The following is a 23,360-nucleotide window of genomic DNA, read 5'->3' on the forward strand; positions in this document are numbered from 1 at the left end:
ACCAGGAGAATCAACAAGAACAACCACTGCCACCACCACCGCCCCCCTCACAGACACATGCACAACAAGAGCCTGAGCAGTTCAGTCCATACATCCCTGATATGCATTCTGCGGATTACTTGAGTATTCCAGTTCACCAGCAGTACTGGAATGTCCCGCACCAAGAATCAGGTGAACATGGTTCATTTAGCCAGTTGCTTGGATTCATGGCTCCTGTGTCAGGTTACTCATACCTAGCATACGGAAACATTCCCACCGACCAGATGGCCCAACCGAGTGGGATTGCTCCAGGTAGATTTTCATTGGATGCGAGACCTCGACAGATCACTTCGTCTGGTACTTCCGGAGGTAGAATTTCTGTTGACTCAAGTATGAGTGATGATGCCATGAAGGGGATCATACAGAGTGGAAATTCACACCGTGTTCCGATGAATCTCATTCTAGAAAGCTACCAACCAGTTGATGAGGACAATGATGACTATCTGGTTGACCATCCAGATGGGGATGAGGATGAGGATGAGGATGATGATGAGGACGACGATGAAGATGAGGAGGATGGTGAGGATGAAGATGATGGGGGTGATGGTCTGGATGATGGTTCAGCGCCTACGGCAGGTAAAAGAATTTGTTACCTGATGAGCGGATAATTTATACGCTTTTTGGCATTGTTTTTAGTATGTTTTAGTTAGTTTTTAGTATATTTTTATTAGTTTTAGTTAAAATTCACTTTTCTGGACTTTACTATGATTTTGTGTATTTTTCTATGATTTCAGATATTTTCTGGCTGAAATTGAGGGATCTGAGCAAAAATCTGATTCAGAGGCTGAAAAGGACTGCAGATGCTGTTGGATTCTGACCTCCCTGCACTCAAAGTGGATTTTCTGGAGCTACAGAAGCCCAATTAGCACGCTCTCAATGGAGTTGGAAAGTAGACATTCTGGGCTTTCCAGCAATATATAATAGTCCATACTTTGCCCGAGATTTGATGGCCCAAACCGGCATTCCAAATCAGCTCAAGAATGCCCGATGTTAAACGCCGGAACTGGCACAAGAATGGGAGTTAAACGCCCAAACTGGCACAAAAGCTGGCGTTTAACTCCAAGAAAAGTCTCTACACAAAAATACTTTAATGCTCAGCCCAAGCACACACCAAGTGGGCCCGGAAGTGGATTTTTATGTCATTTACTCATTTCTGTAGACCCTAGGCTACTAGTTCTCTACAAATAGGACTTTTTGCTATTGTATTCTGATCTTTGGACGTCTAGTTCTTAGATTATCTTGGTTCTTCTGGTTCCCTCTCTGGGGCCGAAGCTAATGATCACTATTATCACTTATGTATTTTCAACGGTGGAGTTTCTACACACCATAGATTAAGGTGTGGAGCTCTGCTGTACCTCGAGTATTAATGCAGTTACTATTGTTCTTCTATTCAATTCAGCTTGTTCTTATTCCAAGATATTCATTCGCACTCAAGAACTTGATGAATGTGATGATTATGTGACGCTCATCATCATTCTCAACTATGAACGCGTGCTTGACAACCACTCCCGTTCTACAAGCAAACAAGGCTTGAATGTTTATCTCTTGGATCCCTTAATCAGAATCTTCGTGGTATAAGCTAGAACTGATGGCGGCATTCAAGAGAATCCGGAAGGTCTAAACCTTGTCTGTGGTATTCTGAGTAGGATTCAATGATTGAATAACTATGACGAGCTTCAAACTCCTGAAGGCTGGGTGTTAGTGACAGACGCAAAAGAATCACTGGATTCTATTCCAACCTGATTGAGAACCGACAGATGATTAGCCGTGCCGTGACAGGGTGCGTTGAATATTTTCACTGAGAGGATGGGAGGTAGCCACTGATAACGGTGAAACCCTACATACAGCTTGCCATGGAAAGGAGTAAGAAGGATTGGATGAAGACAGTAGGAAAGCAGAGAGACGGAAGGGACAAAGCATCTCCATACGCTTATCTGAAATTCTTACCAATGAATTACATAAGTATCTCTATCTTTATCTTTATGTTTTATATATCATCCATAACCATTTGAATCTGCCTAACTAAGATTTACAAGATGACCATAGCTTGCTTCATACCAACAATCTCCGTGGGATCGACCCTTACTCGCGTAAGGTTTATTACTTGGACGACCCAGTGCACTTGCTGGTTAGTTGTGCGAAGTTGTGATAAAGAATTGAGATTGCAATTGAGCGTACCATGTTGATGGCGCCATTGATGATCACAGTTTCGTGCACCATTACCTGATTGGATTTGGTTATTGATTATATGAGTTGATTAGTTGACTTGATTAGTTGGTGGTCGAATTTATTGATTTGATTAGTTGTTTATCGGATTAGTTGTATATTGATTATTTGAGTTGATTAGTTGACTTGGTTATTTGGTGGTCGAATTTATTGATTTGATTAGTTGTTACTTTGTATATTGATTAATTGAGTTGGTTAGGTACACCCACTGGTGAAAAAGGAAAAGGATACAACCTTAGAGCTGACCCCCCTCATCGGAGCGCCAATCGGTATACCCCATCCGCTTTTAAAAAGGTTGCAAAGAAATGCAAGAAATTAGTCAAAGATGTAAAATGGACAATGAGAAAATGATGTTGGAGTTATTCACATCTTGGATTTAGTTATTTGTATCGTATGACTTATGTATTTATCAGGTGTTGGACTTATGCATTTAGTGGACTTGTTTAAGTACAATGTGTTGGACTCATTTATGGTTCATGTCTTGGATTTAGTTATTTGTATCGTATTTATTATGTATCTATCAGGTGTTGGACTTGTGCATTTAGTGGACTTGTTTAAGTAGAATGTGTTGGACTCATTTATGGTTCATGTCTTGGATTTTGTTATTTGTATCGTATTTATTATGTATCTATCAGGTGTTGGACTTGTGCATTTAGTGGACTTGTTTAAGTAGAATGTGTTGGACTCGTTTATGGTTCATGTCTTGGATTTAGTTATTTGTATTGTATGACTTATTTATGTTTTAGGTGTTCGACTCACATTAAGGTCACATATGAAAGTCATACAATAAGGTCACATATGAAAGTCATACAATAAAGTCACATATGAAATTCATACCATACATAAAATATTGAAAGTCACACTATAACTGGAGCCCTATTGGGTTGTCGCATCCGGATTACCTGCACCACCACGTTGACGACATCTACTACGACTGTGGCCCTCGGCCCCGTACTGCTTACATCGCCTAGGAGCACGCAACATTCGAGTGTCCATCTCATTTAAGAAACGGGTCATCCTTAGCCGACCTTTAGACACCTGTCTAAGGAATGGATTACCTACGAATCGAGGTCCATGATAAACAGGCCATGTTGTGGGATTCCCGAGGGGCCTAAACCTAACACTATACACTCGTCGAACCTGGTCCATCTTGTAGACATCATGCACATACAGTTGCCAATCCAGCCATTAGTTTGCACAACAAGCAAACACATGTTGACACGGAACCCGGTCCACTTGGAATTCACCACAGTCACACCGTTGACGACGGAGGTCCACTGCATACTCCACACCACTGGGACACTCACGCACTTCGAATACCTCGTTCTGTCGGTCAAAGCAACTAACATGGATGTTAACCGCTGCCCGCTGATTCACATGCAATTTGGAGGTTACAAGCTCAAAGAACACATGTCCTGCGTTAATTCGAGCCTCGGCCTCAGCTCTTTTCCGGGTGAACAACTCATTAAGCCTGTAAAACGTTGCCTTAACAAGTGCCGTGACTGGAAGATTGCGAGCCCCTTTCAGAACCGAGTTGATGCATTCCACTAGATTGGTTGTCATGTGACCCCATCGATATCCCCCATCAAACGCTAACGCATACTGCTCAGGCGGAATCCGATCCAACCAGTTGGTATAAGCCTCACCCCGCTCGCGTAAACGCTGATAACGTGTCTCGTACTCACGAACTGTTCGCGAGTATCCTGTCAAATAAAAAAGACCCACGTTTAAAAAAAGATCATCATAATAACTGAGTTCAGGAGTAAATGTAATCATAACTATCATACCGATGTTGACGATTAGTTTCTGTAGATACGGAGCCTTGAATTTCCTAAGAAAGTTGGACTCTATGTGTCTGATACAGAACATGTGGAACGCTCTTGGAGGAGACCAAGCTCCATTGCTACAAGCAATAGCAGCTCTAATGGAATCGTGCCGATCGGAGATAAGGCCGACACCATCACGTGTCACAACATGCTGTCTCAGGTTACTCAGATAAAAGTGCCAAGCCTCAGATGTCTCTCCCTCAACTATCGCAAATGCAATCGGCACGATGTTGTTGTTGCCATCCTGTGAGACTGCAACCAACAAACAACCCTTATACTTTCCATACAAATGAGTTCCGTCTACTTGCACTATTGGCTTGCAATGTCTGAATGCTCTAATACAAGGGTAATAACTCCAGAAGACTCGGTGTAGTACACGAATATTAGGAACCAAGTCATCTCCCTGATACGCAGGCATCGTTTCAAAATGAACGACCGCGGATGGATCCTTGTGACACATAGCCTCAAACCATATCGGCAAGGCTTCGTACGAAGCTTCCCACCCACCGAAAATTGACCCCACTGCCTTCTGTTTTGCCAACCATGCTTTGCGATAACTTATGGTATAGTTAAACTTTGCCTGGACTTCCGCAATCACTGATTTCACCCTTATAGACGGGTCAACTTCTACCAATGGCTTTATTGCTTCTGCAACTGTGTTGGAATCCAGCTTCGAATGATTTTGAGAAATGGTGGCCCTAGTACAGGTGTGACTTCCATTGTACCTCCTTATCTCCAGCAGAACTTTCTGGACATTTTGGTCACCCTGATCAGCCAATCACATCCTGCACCATACTGGGTGCATTTAGCATAGAATGTCGTTGGTTCTGACTCATACACCCGATAATCTACACCTCTGCGGATTGTATAATCTTTCATCGCCTTAATTACTGCCTCCCTAGAACTGAACTCCATTCCCACAGTAAATTCGCCATCTAGCATAAGGGGAAGCTCTGCTACAATCACATCACAAATTTTAGAGTTGTTAGAAGTAATAATCTAATAAATTAATAATCACAGAGTGATGTCGTTGGTCCGGTTGAACCGGTCGGCCCAGCTGAACCGGTCGGCCCGGCTGAACCGATCGACCCGGCTGAACCCGTTGTTCCGGCTGAACCCGTCGGTCCGGCTGAACTGGTCGGTTATCCTGAACAGGTTGGTCCGGCTGAACCGGTAGGTCCGACTGAACCGCCAGGTCCGGCTGACTTACTAAACAGAAGACTAACTTATTACATGCTATATTTGGCCTATTTACCATTGTCTCTATTGTTTCTCATAAACTCAAACCTCATGCTCAAATCATACTATAACAAATCTTAATTTAAATTGATGGCTCACCTGCATTTGCATATTGAGGAAACTCCGGCTCATGCATAGCCTCCAAATCCAACGACCGCATGAAACTCGGCTCCACAAAAGGCTGCTGGTTTGCTAGTGCATTTGCCACATCCGCCACATCTGCCACCATAGCCTCGTCAGCTTGATCTTCGTCTACACTCGGATCAACAACCTCGTAGTTACTTTCGAACTCTTCTTCACTATCACTGTTGTAATCTTCCAATTCAATGTCTCGGTCCACTGCAGATTGCTCGAACTCGACATACAGTTCGATGAACGATATTTGCGACCGACTTTCAAGATACACTGAAAACATTTCTTGCATACTCGCTTCGTCGGTCACGTATTTCATTTGAAATTGCACGAACCCACCAAAGACAGGTATAGGATATCTGTACAGAACACACGACACTCTGCTAGATATTTGAGAATCTATCTTCTAAAAAATGACACCTTTTAATTCTTCAAATGAAAGTGTGAACGGAATAATAATATCCAACAGATTTTCACATACAAACTTTACTCCTTCTGATGTTTGTAATAAAATTTGGCCATGGTAATACACTTTTAATCTTACTCTATCATCCATGATAATAGAGAAGAGCAGATATACAAACTAAAAGAAGAGATCCGGAGATAAGAAGTTTAGATACTTGTAACACCGGAGAAGAAGAAAATAAAATGAGCTGCTCAGCTGCTTAGCCTGAGAAAGAACATATATATATATATCACATTCAAATCGGACCATCTGACCGCTTGCATCCTCTTTCGAAATTTTTTGATCAAGAAAATCGGACAGTCCGATTAGTAAGAAGCCCGCCCAAAAATTTTGAAACCCAGAAATCGCTGGGTCCGATTTGGTGCTTTTTTTGAATGAGGCCTAAAATCGGTCGGTCCGATTTCCTTGGGCCAAAAAAACTAAAATCTCCCCACGCATGAAATCGCACGGTCAGATTACCATGCACGCGACCTCACCACGCACAAATCGAACGGTCCAATTTGTGTCCCCTGACCCCTGATCGAAATCGAACCGTCCGATTTCAGTCCGTCAACTAACCGCCGTCATAACTCTGCTAAACACCTCCCATGTCCATAACCGGGCGTTACACCAAACGCTGCATCATATGTTAAAAAATCAGCCTTGAGGAGAAGGTCTTTTTTGTTGAATAAAAAAAATTATTTCTATTGTGGAGCTGAAACTAAGTAATAAGTTCTTATACCATCAAAGATTCAGAAAAAGTAAAAAATAACAGTAAGCTTAATTCTGTAAAAAAGAACAATGATAGATTTGAATGGAATGAAAAAATTAAAAGAAAAACAAAGACTTGTAATAAGAGTAATCAAATATTATTTTATTTTAGAATTACATATTTTTATTAAGCCAAATTTGCTATATATATAGTGATGATTGAAGTTCAAGACTTATAAAAAAAACCACTAATAATTAATAAAGAAAAACAGCAATACAATTTTGTACACTACTATTGGATACTATTTCTCTCTATTCTTAATAGCTAAGTCCTTAAACGGTTAAGGAAATATAATTAGTTAGATTGATATTATTAATATTTGTTGTTCATATATATATATTTGAAAAAGAAATAAAATTCTACTTATAATGCAACCATTGCATACTGTCACCAAATTGCATGAAGGTTGTGCAATATCCGACAAACTGATTTTCTAGATACAAATACAGTTTTCTCGCTGCAAGCTAAGCCTGCAAGCATAGCAGTTGTACACATCACAACTAGGGTATCCGTAGAAATATTTGAAGATAGGAAATGAATAAAAATTGATATTTCCTAACATGAATAAAGATCTCCTAACATGAATTTGGAGTGGGGATGACAATTGATATTTCCTATTTTAAAAGTTTTATATACATACTAAAAATTAACTATTAAATTAATTATTACGTATTTATTTGATATATATATATATATGTTATTTAATTTATTTTTAATATATATTTATATTTTAATATATATTTTAAATCGATTACTAATTTAATAGTTAATATTTAATGTACACATCACATAATTATTTTTATTTTGTAAGAATTTTTTTCAAAGAAAATTATACATACATAAAATAATCAATTTGAATAATATTAGTATTTAATATTAATATATAATTTTCATACGATGTTTGTTTTATTTTTAAAATTTTAATATTTAGAGATATATTTGTATTGTGTTATTATCTTAGATAATTCGTTTCTTAATTACATAAATTCTTTTAGAGTAATGCTAGGAAATCAAAAGGATATTAGCCAAAAATCAGTCAAATAGAATTTAAAATTTCTACGAGTTAATATATATGGATATTTCTTCTGTTAAGTATTAGAATATTTTTTTGTGACCATTAGAATGTTTCTTTTCATACTAAATAGATGTTCTTTTATATATTTTTCGAATATTTTTGTATTACAAATGTAAATATCTCTATTTTTTAAGAATTTTATAAATTTTTTAAATTTTATAGATATTTAATTATTTTTACTAAAATATAACCGTATATTTTCTTTGTTAAATATTAGGATATTTTTTTATATTTTTATAATTGTTCAAGACTCCTTTCACTATCTACGGGTAGCAAACAATGGCCTCTGACCTCCTCACTACCCTCGCCGAGTACCCTCCAAGCTTCCAATTCTTTTCGGAAGATGCATCATCGTCTGATGAACTTGAACAAAACGATGACCAAGATGAAAGTCCCCTTCATTTCCAAGCAGCTCCAAAGCCGCACCAAGATTTTGCTCTTTCAGCCTCTCCTTCATAATCTGCACAAGGTCTTCCGGAGGTCCACCACAATCAATATAGGCCATCAAGTCCCCAGCTGAGAGTGTGGCCAGCGCCGGTGCAACGGCTTCGTCACAACAATTGAGCATGAATGGTGAGATTTCTCTGACGAATTTGCCTTCCGGATCAACAATCGCAATAGAGCTTTGGTGGATTAGGAACAACGAAAGGAGGTTTAAAGCAGACGATGCAGGGTCATCATAATTGACGGCAAAGAGATTTTGATGGTCAATAATGTTTAGAGTGTTGATTGGGCTAGCCCGCGTAAGAAAAAACGCTGCCATTGCATTGAGAGAGGTTGTTGGAGGTGAGTAGGTTAATATGAGAGAAAAGATGAAGATTTTTATAAGTTTTAATTAGGTTTACTTAATCAATTTTAAATTTTTTAAATTTTGAATTTAAAAAATTTAAAATTAATTAATTATTAATATAAATTAATGTGATTTTGTTTAGTTTTTAGGTAATAACTCTTGGTTCCATATACTTTTCCATATTTTTATCGAAAAATCACTATACTCCCCTGAGTTACCATCCCTAGTATATAATGCTCGCAGACCTGCAGTTAAAATTTAAGACCATGGCCATGGATATAGGTGACAATCTTAATATAGGAGAGCAGGGACGGAGACGATTCTCCATTTCTCATCTCACTCTCTGAAATTTCTTCCTCGCCCCTATTCTACAGAGTAATTTTTTGCCCAATCTCCATTACTATCTTTGATTGATACTCACACTTACAGAATCCCATTGTCATCCTGTCATCCAAGACACAAGTTGCAGAGTAATAGTCTATGCATATATAAGAGCATGCATATCAACATAGGTCATAGTCTAAAATTAATGTAGTTTTGCTTTTATTTATATAGTCGAAAATTGATGTTTGGTTCAACGTTTAATTGACTATGATTAACATTTCTTCAATTTCCTTTGTTTTAAGAATACATAATAATGCAATCACTATGCTAAATATGATGTAATAATTATATGTTAGAAGCAAAATGATACATTTAGTTGAGGAGCACGCACCAAAGATGCATTTCTGATCTCGTGGGAAAATTAAAGTAGTTGTCTAACTAGGTGTATCCTTGCCTGTATCTGCGGAAGAGTTGGTCAGTTTTTGCGTTCCGAAAGGCAAAGAAGGCAGCGAGGTAGAGTGCAACGAGAGGAAGCAAAGTAATGAGGAGTATGAGATTGGCCGCTCTCCATTCTTTTCTGACGGCGGCCAAGACACCGGCCTTACAGGAGTCACAGTTGTAGCAGAGCTGCATCTGGTCGTTGCTCCAGCGTGTGCAGTCGGCATCTGCTGCCGTGCTGATGGGGCTTATCCAGTACGTTGGATTCACAAAGGTGTAACCGCATTCTGTTGGTGGCTTACAGCACCCTGACTGCATGGGTGTCAGATGCGCATTAAAGAAGTCCTGAGGCATTCGGTAACTTTGGTTCAAGCGAGCGCACACATTGGTTTTGGAAAGGCAGGTTCTGATACGAGAGCTTCTAACCCTTCGACGAAGCCAAAGCGAGAAGTCATCCAAGTGGTATTCCAAGTATGAGCGGTTGGGTTGAACGTTGCCGTGGCCTCTAAGGGTGACCGTGTACACCAACACCACCAGGCACAGCAGCAACACGATTAGCACCAGCATGGCTACCAGGTAGAATATCATCACCCTCACCTGCTGGACTCTCCACAATAATGCTCCCGCCAATCCCGCCAGACCCACCACCATCATCACAATCCCCAACATAAGCACCGCCCATTCTAGAACCTTCACACACGATTCCGCTACCTCTGTGCTCAGCCATATCCCGGTCCCAATTATTGGAATCGACAGCAGCACCGCCCCTAAGTTGATGCCTCCTATCACATTGTTGCTCAGTGCCATATCCGCAACAGCTCAACGTACTTGATTGCTGATGGATACCAGATAGATGATTACTTGATGGTCTGATCGCCTGCTAATTAAATTAAACCAAAAGGAATAATGAGGCCACGCACAGGTCTCTTTTCTTCAAATTTGTTCCTAACCTTCAATACCCAAAAGCTAGCCACCAGCTAGTTAGAATAATGAAGAATGAGTTTGTTAAAGTTGGTTTCGAATATATTATATAGGAAAAGTTTAGGGGGCAGCAGTTTGTTTGAATTTTGGCCAGCATATAACCAACAGAGGAAGGTGAACCATTGGATGAAATCTCATACCAATCTCACACCATCAAATCATCATTGATGGCTAGTTGATGACTAACAATCACAAAAATTGCTGACCCCTAGCATTGCTCTTTAAATTATAAATTTTTAATTCTAGATTGTAAATATTATAATTCAAAAAAATAATTAATTAATAAAAATTGATTTTCTGTACTTTCTTATCCTTTATTTAGGACGCGTTACTTTTGAGGCTTACTTTTTTGAAAGCAAAGAATACCTTGCGTTGTATGTGCACGTCATGGACAAATTAAAATCAGAAGGAAGAATCCATGCGTCCATGTGTGTCTTTCAAACCTCCTTTGAGGTTTTGACGCACTTGTATATTTTTCCTTTTCGAGTTTTGATATAATCATCAGCTTTGAGCTCTATATTAAAAAGGCAAATTAGAATTCGCTGTTATATCAACTCAGAGAGAAGTAAGAAAAAATAATAGATTTTATGGAGTAAAAAATTGCACACTCTCCAGTTATGCTTATCAATTATCATATCTTCCAAATCAATAATATTCTTCTGATGGTATCGTTTTTTAGATCATAATTTTTAATTCCTTTTTTATTTAGTTTAGAATCTCCACAAAATTTTATAAAAACTGTTATTATCTTCAATATTCTTATAAAAAAAATTATTCCAAATCTTTCATTATTTAAAATGAATTGAATTACACCTGAAATTATTAAAAAAAACATAGAATCTATACCAATTCAAATTATGAATAGTGCTGCACATACAAGTTATTTGGGTTTATAAGTCATCGAAGTTGGGCCAACTACAGGCGTTACTCAACGGTTTTCATAGTGTGCTTCACGTTGCTCCTCCTCTTCTTCCTTCTTCTTCTCATTCTTCTTTGTGTTTTTCTTCTTTTTTTCGCGTGTTTCATCTTCATCATTGTTTTTTATTACTGTTGTTGTTGCATTTTTTCCCTCTTTCTCTTTCTATTGATTTTGCAATATTATGTGTTTTTTCTTCTTTATTTGATTTTTTCTCCCAGGAAGAATTATAAGAAAACGAAATAAGAAAACGAGGAAGAAGAAGGAGTAAAAGATGAGGAGGATGAAGAGGAAGAGTTTTGAATTATACAGAACTTATCAGACCAAAAAATTCTTAAAATACACCAAAATATCTTCGTGTTATACCCAAATTTACTGCAAATACAGAAAAATACTTTTTTCAATGTAGAACTTTTACATTATATTAAATTTAAACCATAAACGATGAAATATTATTCAGAATCATAAACTACTAACGAAAATATTAACTAAAAAAAATTCCAATGAAAAAAGAAAGAGAAAGAAAAGGAGGAGGAAGTGGTGGTATTGATGACAACAATAACAAAAGAGAAGAAGAAGAGGAGGAGGAAGAAGAACGTGCAGCAAGAAGAAGACGGCTCGAAGCGCGTGAATATAAATGACTTGTAAAGACTTGTATGAAAAAACACTTATACGTAGAGAATTATTCTTAAATTATATATTAGAGTGAGACTTGTGCGATGTGCGGAGAGATAAATTAATTGTACTATATAGTATATTCTAATGTTAAATTTAAATGATTTTATGTTAAAAATATTTTGTAGAATATTTATTTGATAATTTATATATAATTTCATATAATTATTCAACTAAAATATAATATAAATTAAAATATAATTTATTATTTTTAAAAATTAAATTTATTTATTTTTAAAAAAGACATAAATCTTTTATATTAGAATGAAATTACATATTTATTTGTTAATTTTATTTTTATATTTATTTTAGTTATCATACAAATTGATTATATTATTATGCTTTATTATTCATTAATTAGGACATACTTACCATGAATAATACAAGTATTAGGTGTGTATTATAAAGTGTGATTGGGTGGTTTTTGATTGCAATGTTGAATGGGTGGACTAATTTAAAGTGTGAACTGTGAAATGTAGTGGTGGTATGATGTTCCTTAATTTGCAATGGTAATGTACTAATAATGTACTATTTTCTTCGTCAACTCAAGATTATATCTCTCGTTTTCTTTTACCCGGCCATTTTAGATTATTGAAGTCATTCTTCATCCGGAAAATAAAGTGTAAAATCAAAGAAAAATCCAAATGCATGATAATAATGATAAACAATAATCTACACTAGAAGAGTAGAGAAAACCTAGCTAGTATGTTCCTTCTTTAAATCAATGAAGAACAAAAGGGGGAGAGAGATAGTAATTGGATAATGATTAAGATGCTTCAAGAAATTTGGATATGAGCGAGAGAGGTGGAGCAGCTAGATACAGATTCAACAAAGCCGCAATTACTACAAGGCCTAGTCGAAGTCGTCATCTGCATCTCTTGAAAACTTGTACAACTCTTAGAATAGTGGTGCCGCCCTCTTATAATGTGTCGAGGCAGCCTCAAGGTATATTTATCATCTTTTTCTTCTTCTTCTCCTCTAAAAACTATGGAATGGCCCGTTGAGTGTGACCTTGCAAACTTGTGTTCTTGCTGCACCCCATTATTATTATGATCATGTTCGTCATTACACGAATGATCCTCTCCTCCTGTACCCTGATGACCCCCACTACCTTGGGTGGCCATGTCTGTTATTATGTCAATGCGTATGTCAGCACCACCACTGCTACCACTGATTTCTCCTTCTCCTGATTTATGCTCCTCGAGGTTTGTGCGGCAAACAGGGCAAGTCTTGTGGGAATAAAGCCAAAGGTCAATGCATTCTTGGTGGAAAACATGGCAGCAAATAGTCAAGAGGCGAATCAAGCTGTCGTCCTGGAATTCGAGCAAGCAAATGGCACATTCTAGGCTGCGGAGGTCCTTTACGGAGGAATACACAAAGGTTGGGAACGTTTGAAGCATGGAAGGATCAAGGCCTATTGAGGAAGACCTATTTGTTGATGAAGGACGAAGCAATGAACCAGAGAAACTCTGGTGGAAGGCCCAAGAGTGGAGGACGCTTACAAAGCAGTACTTGCACAAGTACACAACGCTGAAGGCCATGAAGCATAACACTAGGACGGCTAACGTGAATGCTATTAACGCCGGGGGGGTATTGTATTCTCCGTCGGGCGTTTTGTAGCCCGCCTCCGATGATGACATTGGCAAGATGATGACACACCAATCAACACGGCAAATGTGGCGGCCGGAGACTCGCTTATTCCGGACCTTCCATTCTTATAAATTCTTCTTTGCATCGATGAGAGGACTTCGATCCCGCGCAAACATACATACAAGGTGATGATTTTTGTTTCTTTCTTAATTTTATTTTATTTTCCAGCCTTCTTTTTATTCTTTGGCTAGAGGTGGGATTGGTGAGAAGAAAAATGTATAGCGAGAATCAAGGAGACATGTCATGGTGTACGTTATATGAGTAATATAGCTAAGCTAGATGGTGGGTTAATATCAGAGAGATGATGCTGTATGTTGAGGGATTGGTTTTTCGTCCTCAATAAGAAGGATTGGTTTCTATGGAGTCCTAAATTCCTAATGAGTAGGAGGCCGGAGGGATTATATTTGGGGAGCTTCTATGGTGGCCAAGAAGTTATGGTGGCCAAGGTGACCATATGATGTGTACTGTAATTTTTGATGACACGTGCATTTGGAAATTGTGATTGACTTTACTATGACCAAATGAATTTTTCAATTACAGTAAAAATAATAATAGTTGATAACATTAATGAAGGGTAAAATCATAAATTTGAAATTTATTTTTGAGAAAAAAATTTATTAGATAAAATAAAAGAAATTTGAGAGCCAAAGTTAGGGTTCCAAATTCAAACAGGGAATGAATGGTGTAGTAAGTCTATCATTGTTGAAGGTTGCTGGCCTCTCTTTGTAGCTGGCGGTTGTCTGCAGAGGTAAAATTCATTGTGGGTTGTTGTCGCGGCACCTATTAGAAATTGATCGGAGAAGGTGATTTGTGTGGATTATTCTATCAAGGTGTCGGAGGCGGAGATATATCATGAACAGCGTTGAAGGGCGCTAGTTGGAGGTGAAAGCGGGGAAAAAGCATGGTGGGTTATTCGCGTGGTATATGGTAGGCGCGGATTGGAGAAGGCTGTGTGGGTGGAATTAAACATCAAGGTGTCGGAAGCGGCTTGGTACAACGGGTATATCTTCGATGGCATTATGTTATCATCATTTTTTCGTTTTTGTCTGCAGTCATTGTTGAGTATTTTGTTTTTGTTCTTAGTATGCCGAATGAGTATGGCTCCTGGAACCATATTAAATGGTCATGTTTGGATTATTATTGAAACTTCAATAAAAATACCTTACTTCTGTTGGTATCCAATATAAATGAATTCAATAAAGTACTAAAACATGCCATTTGAGTGTACAAAAAATTTAACAATAATGTGTGTACATGTTTCACTATTCATGAATCAAATTTTTTTCTCATTTTCTTCTTATCTTTAGAAAGTATTATTGATTTAGTTGCTGAGAGATGTATGTGTCAGACCATTTATGTATATTTAGCTTATTCACATTGATGGTATAAAGAGAGTCATTAGCTATAAAAAGTGTTTGTGTTAGAAATTTTTGTGGGAAGGATTGAAAGAAATTTGAGTACTTCTCCATAAATCTCACTGCAAGTTATGATCTTACTTATCTATTTGAGTGATCTGTATTTTATTTTATTTTGATTTTGAATTGTTTTTGCGCAAAATAAATCTTTTACGTATAGTTATGCTTTAGTTCCTATTTATTCTCTCGAATGTTCTGGTTTCAAATAAACTCTCCTGTTTATCTTCTTTTTCTCATTCTTTCGTTGAAAGGGTTAAAGGAGAATTGAATACTTCTCCATAAATGTCACTGGAAGTTATATTTGAATTTTCTTTATGTTATTGTATTTCAATTTCCGAAATTTTTCGCATAAAATAAACCTATTATGTTTGAGTTATGCTTTTGTTCTACTAGTACTCTTTTTTGTCCGATATCCTCTGTTAAAATAAACCACATGTTTATCTTCTTTCTTTTTTTTTATATTTGGAAGGATTGAAGGAGATTTGAGTACTTCTTCATAAATGCCACTACAAGTTATGATCGAATGTATCTATTTAAGATTTTCTTATTTTATTTTATTTTGATTTTCAATTTTTCGTACAAAATTAAATCTTTTACTTTTGAGTTTTGCTTTAGTTGTACTAGTACTCTTTCTTGTCTGATATCCTTGATTCAAAATAAGAAATTGTTTATCTTTTTTGTCTCCTTTTGTTGGAAGGGTTGAAGGAGATTTTAATACTTTTCTTCAAATTCCACTATAAGCTATGATCTAATGTATGTATGTATTTGAGTTTTTCTTGTTTTATTTGATTTTGATTTTCAATTTCTGTTCTGCATAAAATTAAGGTGTTACTCTTGAGTTATGCTTTAGTTCTACTACTATTTTCTCTCCAATATCTAAGTTTAAATGAATTCTCTTATGTATCTTCTTTCTCCCATTTTTTTTATAAGGGTTGGATTACCAGAATCACAAGGATTGATGACATAAATAAAATAAACTTGTTTCTTTCTTTGATATGAAATTATTCTTTTATATATAAAGTTGTTGCTTTTATTTAATTAGCTTAAGGCTTTAAAATATCTTCAAAGCATTAGGAAAGCCAGGTAGCACTCTATTCTTCGTATGATTTAACTTGAAGGGAATTGGAATTCTCAAGAGAATTGAAAATTATACTTTTCTTGAATTGTGATAAATGTTGTGAATCAAATGTTAGAATTTTATGTTATCTTCGGTGTTGCCAGTGTGTTTAAATTTGAATTGTATAATGCAGATACTTAATAACGCCTTGGAATGGATAGTGGCAGCGAAGGAAACTCGGACTTTTCGGGTCAATGGACCGATGGATGGAGTAGTGAGTCCGAAGAGGAAGAGGAAGAGGTGTCTAAGGGGTTAGAGTCACCGTCACGAGTGGGCAAGGATAGTGAGCCGGTAGAGAGAGTTGATGTATTTGGTGAAAGGGACGTTGGTGGCAGAATGCCTTCATCAGAGTCACCACGTGGTTCAGGCGATCAAATGAGTGATGATGTGGACACTTCGATGCTTTCAACCGCGGCTGCGTTGGCCAATGCCGAATTTCATGGGGTTGAAGAGGCTTATGCAAGATATGTGGAGTATGCAAAGGCAGCTGGATTTGCTGTTCGAAAAGGGGATTCCATTAAAGATGATGAAGGCAATGTTGTGAGGAAATTTTTCTATTGCAATCGACAGGGCTTGCGGGAGAAGAAGCATTATGAGAGGGCGGATAGGAAGAGGGCGCATAAGGCAGAGACTAGGACCAACTGTAGTGCGAAGTTCGTTGTATTTTTAGACAAACAGAGTGGCAAGTGGAGGACGAAGACATTTGTTCAAGATCACAATCATGATTTGACTTTGCCTGCTTTCACTAACGTGATGGCAGCCCACCGCAATATCAACGAAGGTGATAAAGCCCACATTCATAGTATGCACGAAGCAGGATTCCAAACCAATCAGATCATGGGGTTCTTTTCATATTTGTCTGGGGGTTATCGAAACTTGCACTTCATAAAGAAGGATGTTTACAACTATATCGACGATGTACGTCGCTCTCGGATTGTTCAGGGCGATGCGGCAGCAGCAATAAGTTATCTGAAGGGAAAAACCGAGATGGATCCATTAGCTGTTGTGATGTACACATATTGTCCCGAAAACTACCTTGGTCATCTGTTTTGGTCCGACGGAGCAATGCAGTATGACTATGAGTGCTTTGGTGACGTGTTGGCATTTGATTCGACATATAGGAAGAATCTATACAATCGGCCTTTAGTAATATTTTCTGGCACTAATCACCACCGACAGACAATAATTTTTGGTTTCGGGTTGCTGGAGGACGAAAAAATTCCATCTTATAAGTGGCTGCTAGGCACTTTCCTTGAGGTCATGCATCAAAAACAGCCCAAAGTTGTGGTTACAGATGGAGACGAGTCAATGAAGGAGGCTATTAGGACAGAATTCCCTAATGCCACGCATCGACTTTGCACCTGGCACTTAGCGCGGAATGCTGTTTCAAACATCAAGGATAATGATTTTTGTGCTGCTTTTAAGACTGCTGTGTATGGTCATTTTGAGGTAGAGGAGTTTGATCAATATTGGGCAGACATGGTTGCTGCATTCGGGTTACAGGAGAACGAATGGATTTGGGCAACATACGAGAAGAGGGAACATTGGGCAAATGCGTATTTGTGTGATACGTTTTGTGCTGGGTTGAGAACGACGTCAAGATGCGAGGGCATTAATGCATCGCTTAAAAGATTTATCAAGTCCTCGAATTGTTTGTTGGAGTTGGTCGAGAATCTTGAACGTGTGGTTAAGGACTACAGGAATAATGAGTTTATCGCGGATTACAAATCTCTATATTCAGAACCAGTCATAACCACTGGGTTGGAATCAATTGAGAGGGCCATGTCACAAATCTACACTAGAGAGATATTCTTCGAGGTTAAAAAACAGATTGAAGGGGTGGCTGCGTTGATAGTTCTTCACAGGGAGAGTTATGGTAGCACAGAGAAGTTCATGTTTAGAAAGTTTCGTAAGCCCCGTCGGGTTTACTCTGTACTGTATGAAAGCAACTCTGAAAGGTATGAGTGTTCTTGCAAGCTTTGGAACAGCATAGGAATTCCATGCAGCCATATCATCGGTGTTTTGAAAGAGCTGGAGAAGGATGCCTTGCCAATGTGGTTGGTGCTGAAAAGGTGGTGCAAAGATGCTAAGTCTGGATCATTCCACGACTCGGACGGAGGTTTGGATAGTAATAGAGCATTTCGGGGGCGGTATGGTTCGTTGTGGACTTCTTGCCTCCCTATGTGTTTGTTAGCGGCTCAACGGCCTGCCACGTACAAGTACGCTGCTGCCAAGATAGCACAGCTATTAAAAGAGATTGAAGCGGAAGTTTCGAAGGGTAACCGTTCAACTTTCGTGCATGATACTGTAGATGGTGCAGATATTTTAGATCCAAAGATTATCAAGTCAAAAGGTGCACCGCGGTCAACCGGCAACGGCAAAATGGCTAGGCGATGCAGGCGCTGCCACGGTTTTGGACATGATCGGCGAAATTGCACAGCAAACAAGGAGGACATGTTAGATGAGGTTAGGGTTAAATTTAAAGTCGTCATTGGTAGTGTTACCGTATGATAATTTACTATTTCATTTTTTCAATACTAAGTATGGAAAAATACTGTAAATCAACTTATTGTCCAGTCATTAGGGTCCGATTTGAGACAAAGTCAGCATGGTGGAAAAAGATCTTGCCGTGCCAAGAATTGTGGGGTCAGCCAAGACACGATTTCTGCATGAGCAAGGAGCTTCAACCATTAACACCTAAAGAAAGGGGGTATTTACTGGCTTCAAAAGTTCAGCATGGGTAGTCAAAGTTTTTAAAAAAACACCGGTACTAAATTTAGATATCCATAAGATCATTTTGTCAAAGGTTAATGAGTGAATACATGTACATGGTTTCATTAGTCTGATGTTAAAGAAACTGTTGGTCTTTATGATAGTTTTTATTTTGATGTTAAAAGAAATTGTTGGTCTTTTGATAGTTATGTCGTATGTGTAACTTTCAGTTGATTCGAATTAAACTGTGCTAAACAAACTTTTATTTCAAACAAATGAAAACAAAAAATTAAAAATAATATTGGTGTTCAATTTTATGTACTCTTTATGTACTCCTACTATAATTAATTATCATCAACAAAGAAACTAATATAAAAATAATTTACGTAACGAATAATTTAAATATTTTTATATTTTTAATTTACATAACTATTAATATTATAATGGATTAATTTAAATTTTAAAAAAATTATTCATGTAGTACAATACAGTACAAATAAAGTGAATTCTAAATCTATAAACACGGATTTTGTGTGTAAATCAAATAGGATGAGTCCTATTACATTTGGCTAGTAGTTTATATGCGAAAACGTACTCCCATAGAATTCTAAATTCGATGGATTTATATAGTAACATAAATGGGTGATCGAAATTATATTTGCATGGTTTTGGTTAATTGTGTTACTTTAATTTAAATTGTGACTTACTATTTAAATGAAGTTAATTTATTAGCTTCATGAGTGTAACAGTTTATACAGCTGAGTCAATTTTGAAATTTAAATCCAACCATATGGTAACCTCATCCAATATCTTAGATTTGATTACCTCACAATTGGGTAAGCCATATCACAAACAACGACCTAGTAATTTATACTATACATTTTTTGTCCAAAAGGCGTTATAGTATATAAGACTCAAAAGTTTATGTTAATTTATGCCCTATAAACATCTTCTGTAGTCGAAAGAGTGTAACATCATTTGTGTGTACTAGAAACATGGCAAGGAGCCCTTGTCTAATGTGGATATAGCATTTTTCAGCAAACAGATAAGTCTACAAACAACATTCAGTGCATCATGTAAGAAAACATAAAGTGTGCCTACAATTGTTTAACACCTTACATCAAGTAGCAGCTCAAGTAAAATAGGTCCGAAATAAAGTTGCAAAACACAAATCTACCCATAGCTTTGTCGTCTTTTCCACTAGGGAAAGCTATTTCTAGGGATAAGAGTAGGACAATGAACTATGCACCAGCATTTCTGGATTAATGCAGGAGATGCTGCTCCACTATCCAACAATGCAACTCCTAGGTTAAATCTTTCAACATGGTTACCTGTTATCAACCGCCTCAATGGTCAGCATGAAGGAAACAAAAGGGTGAATGAGAACCTCAATAAAATAAGAAATAACCACGTCTTGCACCTAAGATGGAGGAGGCAAATCGTGTCCGTCGGAATTGTTAGACCATAATGTTAGAAGTACCTTCATGTGCATGGGATCTAAACCTCAGAAAAAGCTTTTGCATCATATATCTTCATGTCTTTGTGTGAGGGCTCATCCATCGTAGGGGATTGAACTTCAAAATTAAGTACTTCCAAAATGGATTCATTTCTTCGGCCTTGAATTATCGTAGCTGCTCCCAAAAAGAGTTAAATCGACGACTGCAAGTTCATTTCGTAGTTGGAGGATCCCTGGTGAAGGTCCTCCAATACTCTATCGCCGATTCTATCACTGGCAGACGGTTCTCGTTGTGGTACTTAAGAACCATGTCGATGCCAAGTCTCATCCTACTATAGTAGCTCACCTTCTGCATCACAGTTAGCATTTTATCAGCGCATTCCACATTAAATTTGATACATTGTTCAATGGTATGAAATTAGGTAAAACAGTTTATGCAATAACATCGCTGACCGCAACTTCATAAGAGCTCCAAAGGTGGTACAATATCATCCACTGAGCTACATACATTCCACAGTCATTGCTGTAACATGGAGATTTTAAGGTTAATATGTAAAACAAACATAAAGTCTCGTGTATCCACTTAAATAAATTCATTGTGATTGTGATGAATAAATGAAATCTCCTTATGTCATACCTTCGATCGTCTTGTTCGACAACTTTTGGCTCATAAAGCTTGTAGTCACTTATCAGTAACCTCTCATCAGTTGGCTTTTCGTACCATGAGTCATCATCAAGCAATTCTTCTAAGAAAATTGCCTGAACACGTGGTAGGACATAAGTAGAGTCGTTATTACGTTCAGAATACACGCAATTTATAAAGAACAAATAAGCCACATAGAGGATGCATACGGAGTACATTTCGTACCACTTTCTTAATCTGCCTAATCCTTTTGGCCCTAAATCGGGCAGCAGATTTCAGTGAATCCAGATACACTAGCTCCTTCCCAACAATGTCCACAACCAGCAGGAACCAGTGGTTATCGGACCAAATGGGGGCAAAAATCTGTAAATACTAACTTCGTAAACAACGCATTCAGGGAAACATCTGTTCATTGTCCCTCATAGTAAAAAAATAGAATCATAAAGAAATTCTCACAGACACAATAACACATACACTGACATATACTAATGAATACTCTAGTTCAGCTGAAACATAGTAAAAACCTATTTAAAATCACAGTTCAAGTCTTCCTCATCTACGAATCCCATGAATCTGATGTTACTTAAAAAAAATACAATCAGCTGCAATTTATAGCTCCAATTTCATATCTCTGCCCATTCAAACAACAAAGGACATGCTTCACAAACATAATATACTTGCAACTTGATATATAAAATTAAGAAGGAGAAATCTAGGTGAGTAGCTGCCTCAGTGAACAAGAGAGAAAGAGAAGGGTAATGTCAGCATGAAGATTTGTTTGTTTTCAAAAATAAAGAAGGTAAATTATGTTTAAATTTAAATTTGCCTTATTTAATTTAGCAACGTAATATAACCAACCCAAGCACCAGGAGCATGCGTACTCCAGATAATTTAAAAATTACATACCTTGCACACGTTGTTAGCCATCCCCATGAAATCTTTGCGTATAGCCTCCACAGTAGCCCATGGTATCTGTCCGCGACCCGTAGCAATTTGCTGTAGAATACAAAATTTTGGTTAATACATTTCATAATTATTAGACATTGCTAGTATAAGTAAATATCTATTTTTTTATTTATAGTTATCTAGATCTTGATTTTATGTTCTAATTTGTGGTACGTAAATAATTTTTTTCCAGATTATGATTCGTAGGATAAGCGAATTTGATTAAATCATGATGACTTTAACACTGAAAATCTAAGTACGAAATAATAAATAAACTATAAAATAGATGATTAAATGGGAGGAAGCATTGAACATTATCCTACACAAGTACAGAGAGAGACAAAGTACTAAACTGACCGTGAGGGTTGTTGGCAAAAACCATTGAACTCTGCTAGAGTTTTGAGTAAGCATTGAGGCCAGCAGTATCAGAACCTATTAGGCAGCACCATATTCTTAATGGATTGGACAACAAAGTGATATCAATGATACATGGTTATATGGAAATAGAGACTTACGTCGTCCACAATGGGCTTTCCAGGCTCAAGGGTCCTCAATGCCCCACGTGTGACAGCACAGTGAGGGTTAGGAACAAGCAGCTCGCTACAAATTAAATTGGTTATTAGGTTGTGGCCAGTTAAGGTGGAAACACCACACGAATTGGAACACCTTGAGGTTGGAATGCTCACATGAATGCCAACATTTAATAGAATTAGAAATCCTGATAGATATATGTAAATTGCTTGTCGAAAACACAAGAAAATGAAATTGAATCATAACCACTAGTTTTGTTATCATCTCAAGTTGATGCTATCCATATAGACTCTAAAAGAAACCAACACTATTCGTCATGTGCAAGGAGAACCCCATGAGAGAAAAGTAAGATAGAATTATCAAGGTTAAACTTACTCTTGGTCCAGGACGTTGTTGAAGATATATGCAGCAGCTGCCAAGTCAAGCCCAACGACTTGCATGTCTTCGGTCGGGAAAAAAGTCATGGGCATGCCCTGCACATCGTAATTATCTCTTTGTTGACAATTAACTTGTTTTAATGGTAATTAAAATTTAACGATGGTTTATAATAAAAGAAGCATTCTTTTGCAACAATGAGGTGTTCGTAGATTAGATCATATCCATATAAATCCACTTTGATCTGTAATTTGAGGATATGATCTAATCTATAAGATGATCGGATTGGATCGAATCGGATCCACACTCTAATCAGATAGAAGTAAATATGTTTAAAAAAGTAAACAAAAAAATATTGACTTTTTTTATAAAAATAAATTATTTTAATATTTTTTATTTCATGGATATATTTGATATTTGATCCAAACATAAAAAGTGCGAATATCGAATTTGTTCTAATGAGTTTAGTGCGGAATGGATCGAAATTTCAGCCATATCCTATCTGTAAACACCCCTAGCAATAATAACTAAAAAATTATAATGATTATATTTTTAACTAAGAGGAAGTGCCAAAAAAAAAAAGTACTAAATACAAGAACATTTAATCAAATATTAAAAACAAATTTTACTTTAAAACA

General features: G+C 37.2%; 5 protein-coding genes and 1 pseudogene across 5 annotated transcripts; 1 reads left to right on the forward strand and 5 right to left on the reverse strand.

Annotated features, from left to right (window-relative positions):
* Positions 1–3,453: 3,453 nt before the first annotated feature.
* On the reverse strand, positions 3,454–5,781 carry LOC112695815 (uncharacterized). Its single transcript, XM_025748342.1, has 4 exons — positions 5,430–5,781; positions 4,932–5,047; positions 4,053–4,857; positions 3,454–3,968 (listed from the first exon to the last, which is right to left on the reverse strand). Exons 1-4 carry the CDS (start codon positions 5,779–5,781, stop codon positions 3,454–3,456), a joined length of 1,788 nt encoding a protein of 595 aa, XP_025604127.1.
* A 2,234-nt stretch (positions 5,782–8,015) lies between these two features.
* On the reverse strand, positions 8,016–8,517 carry LOC112798134 (CBS domain-containing protein CBSX5-like; annotated as a pseudogene).
* A 662-nt stretch (positions 8,518–9,179) lies between these two features.
* Positions 9,180–10,583, reverse strand: LOC112798124 (protein TORNADO 2). The gene has a single exon (XM_025841310.3). The coding sequence runs from the start codon at positions 10,111–10,113 to the stop codon at positions 9,307–9,309; it is 807 nt and encodes a 268-aa protein (XP_025697095.1). The 5' UTR covers positions 10,114–10,583; the 3' UTR covers positions 9,180–9,306.
* Positions 10,584–12,654: 2,071 nt separating this feature from the next.
* LOC112732715 (RING-H2 finger protein ATL30-like) lies at positions 12,655–13,419 on the reverse strand. The gene has a single exon (XM_025781782.2). It carries the CDS (start codon positions 13,417–13,419, stop codon positions 12,655–12,657), a length of 765 nt encoding a protein of 254 aa, XP_025637567.2.
* A 769-nt stretch (positions 13,420–14,188) lies between these two features.
* LOC112798143 (protein FAR1-RELATED SEQUENCE 5-like) lies at positions 14,189–19,068 on the forward strand. Its single transcript, XM_025841333.3, has 3 exons — positions 14,189–14,528; positions 16,194–18,526; positions 18,638–19,068. The coding sequence occupies exons 2-3, from the start codon at positions 16,214–16,216 to the stop codon at positions 18,731–18,733; spliced, it is 2,409 nt and encodes an 802-aa protein (XP_025697118.1). The 5' UTR covers positions 14,189–14,528; positions 16,194–16,213; the 3' UTR covers positions 18,734–19,068.
* A 687-nt stretch (positions 19,069–19,755) lies between these two features.
* Positions 19,756–22,508, reverse strand: LOC140183907 (uncharacterized). The gene is made up of 5 exons (XM_072233694.1): positions 22,332–22,508; positions 22,174–22,248; positions 21,778–21,867; positions 20,866–20,987; positions 19,756–20,751 (listed from the first exon to the last, which is right to left on the reverse strand). The coding sequence occupies exons 2-5, from the start codon at positions 22,225–22,227 to the stop codon at positions 20,661–20,663; spliced, it is 357 nt and encodes a 118-aa protein (XP_072089795.1). The 5' UTR covers positions 22,228–22,248; positions 22,332–22,508; the 3' UTR covers positions 19,756–20,660.
* Between the last annotated feature and the right edge of the window lie 852 nt (positions 22,509–23,360).

Source organism: Arachis hypogaea, chromosome 1 (genome assembly GCF_003086295.3).
Source record: "Arachis hypogaea cultivar Tifrunner chromosome 1, arahy.Tifrunner.gnm2.J5K5, whole genome shotgun sequence".
Taxonomy (NCBI): domain Eukaryota; kingdom Viridiplantae; phylum Streptophyta; class Magnoliopsida; order Fabales; family Fabaceae; genus Arachis; species Arachis hypogaea.

Coding starts and splice junctions, on each gene's coding strand:
- LOC112695815 (XM_025748342.1), bottom strand. CDS start 5,781: ATGAAATACGTGACCGACGAAGCGAGTATGCAAGAAATGTTTTCAGTG. Junction 5,048..5,429: donor TCCTCAATATGCAAATGCAG/GTGAGCCATCAA, acceptor ATGTGATTGTAG/CAGAGCTTCCCCTTATGCTA. Junction 3,969..4,052: donor GAAACTAATCGTCAACATCG/GTATGATAGTTA, acceptor TTTATTTGACAG/GATACTCGCGAACAGTTCGT.
- LOC112798124 (XM_025841310.3), bottom strand. CDS start 10,113: ATGGCACTGAGCAACAATGTGATAGGAGGCATCAACTTAGGGGCGGTG.
- LOC112732715 (XM_025781782.2), bottom strand. CDS start 13,419: ATGGCCTTCAGCGTTGTGTACTTGTGCAAGTACTGCTTTGTAAGCGTC.
- LOC112798143 (XM_025841333.3), top strand. CDS start 16,214: ATGGATAGTGGCAGCGAAGGAAACTCGGACTTTTCGGGTCAATGGACC. Junction 18,527..18,637: donor AGGAGGACATGTTAGATGAG/GTTAGGGTTAAA, acceptor CTTATTGTCCAG/TCATTAGGGTCCGATTTGAG.
- LOC140183907 (XM_072233694.1), bottom strand. CDS start 22,227: ATGCTTACTCAAAACTCTAGCAGAGTTCAATGGTTTTTGCCAACAACC. Junction 21,868..22,173: donor TTTTGCCAACAACCCTCACG/GTCAGTTTAGTA, acceptor TGTATTCTACAG/CAAATTGCTACGGGTCGCGG. Junction 20,752..20,865: donor GTCGAACAAGACGATCGAAG/GTATGACATAAG, acceptor TCCATGTTACAG/CAATGACTGTGGAATGTATG.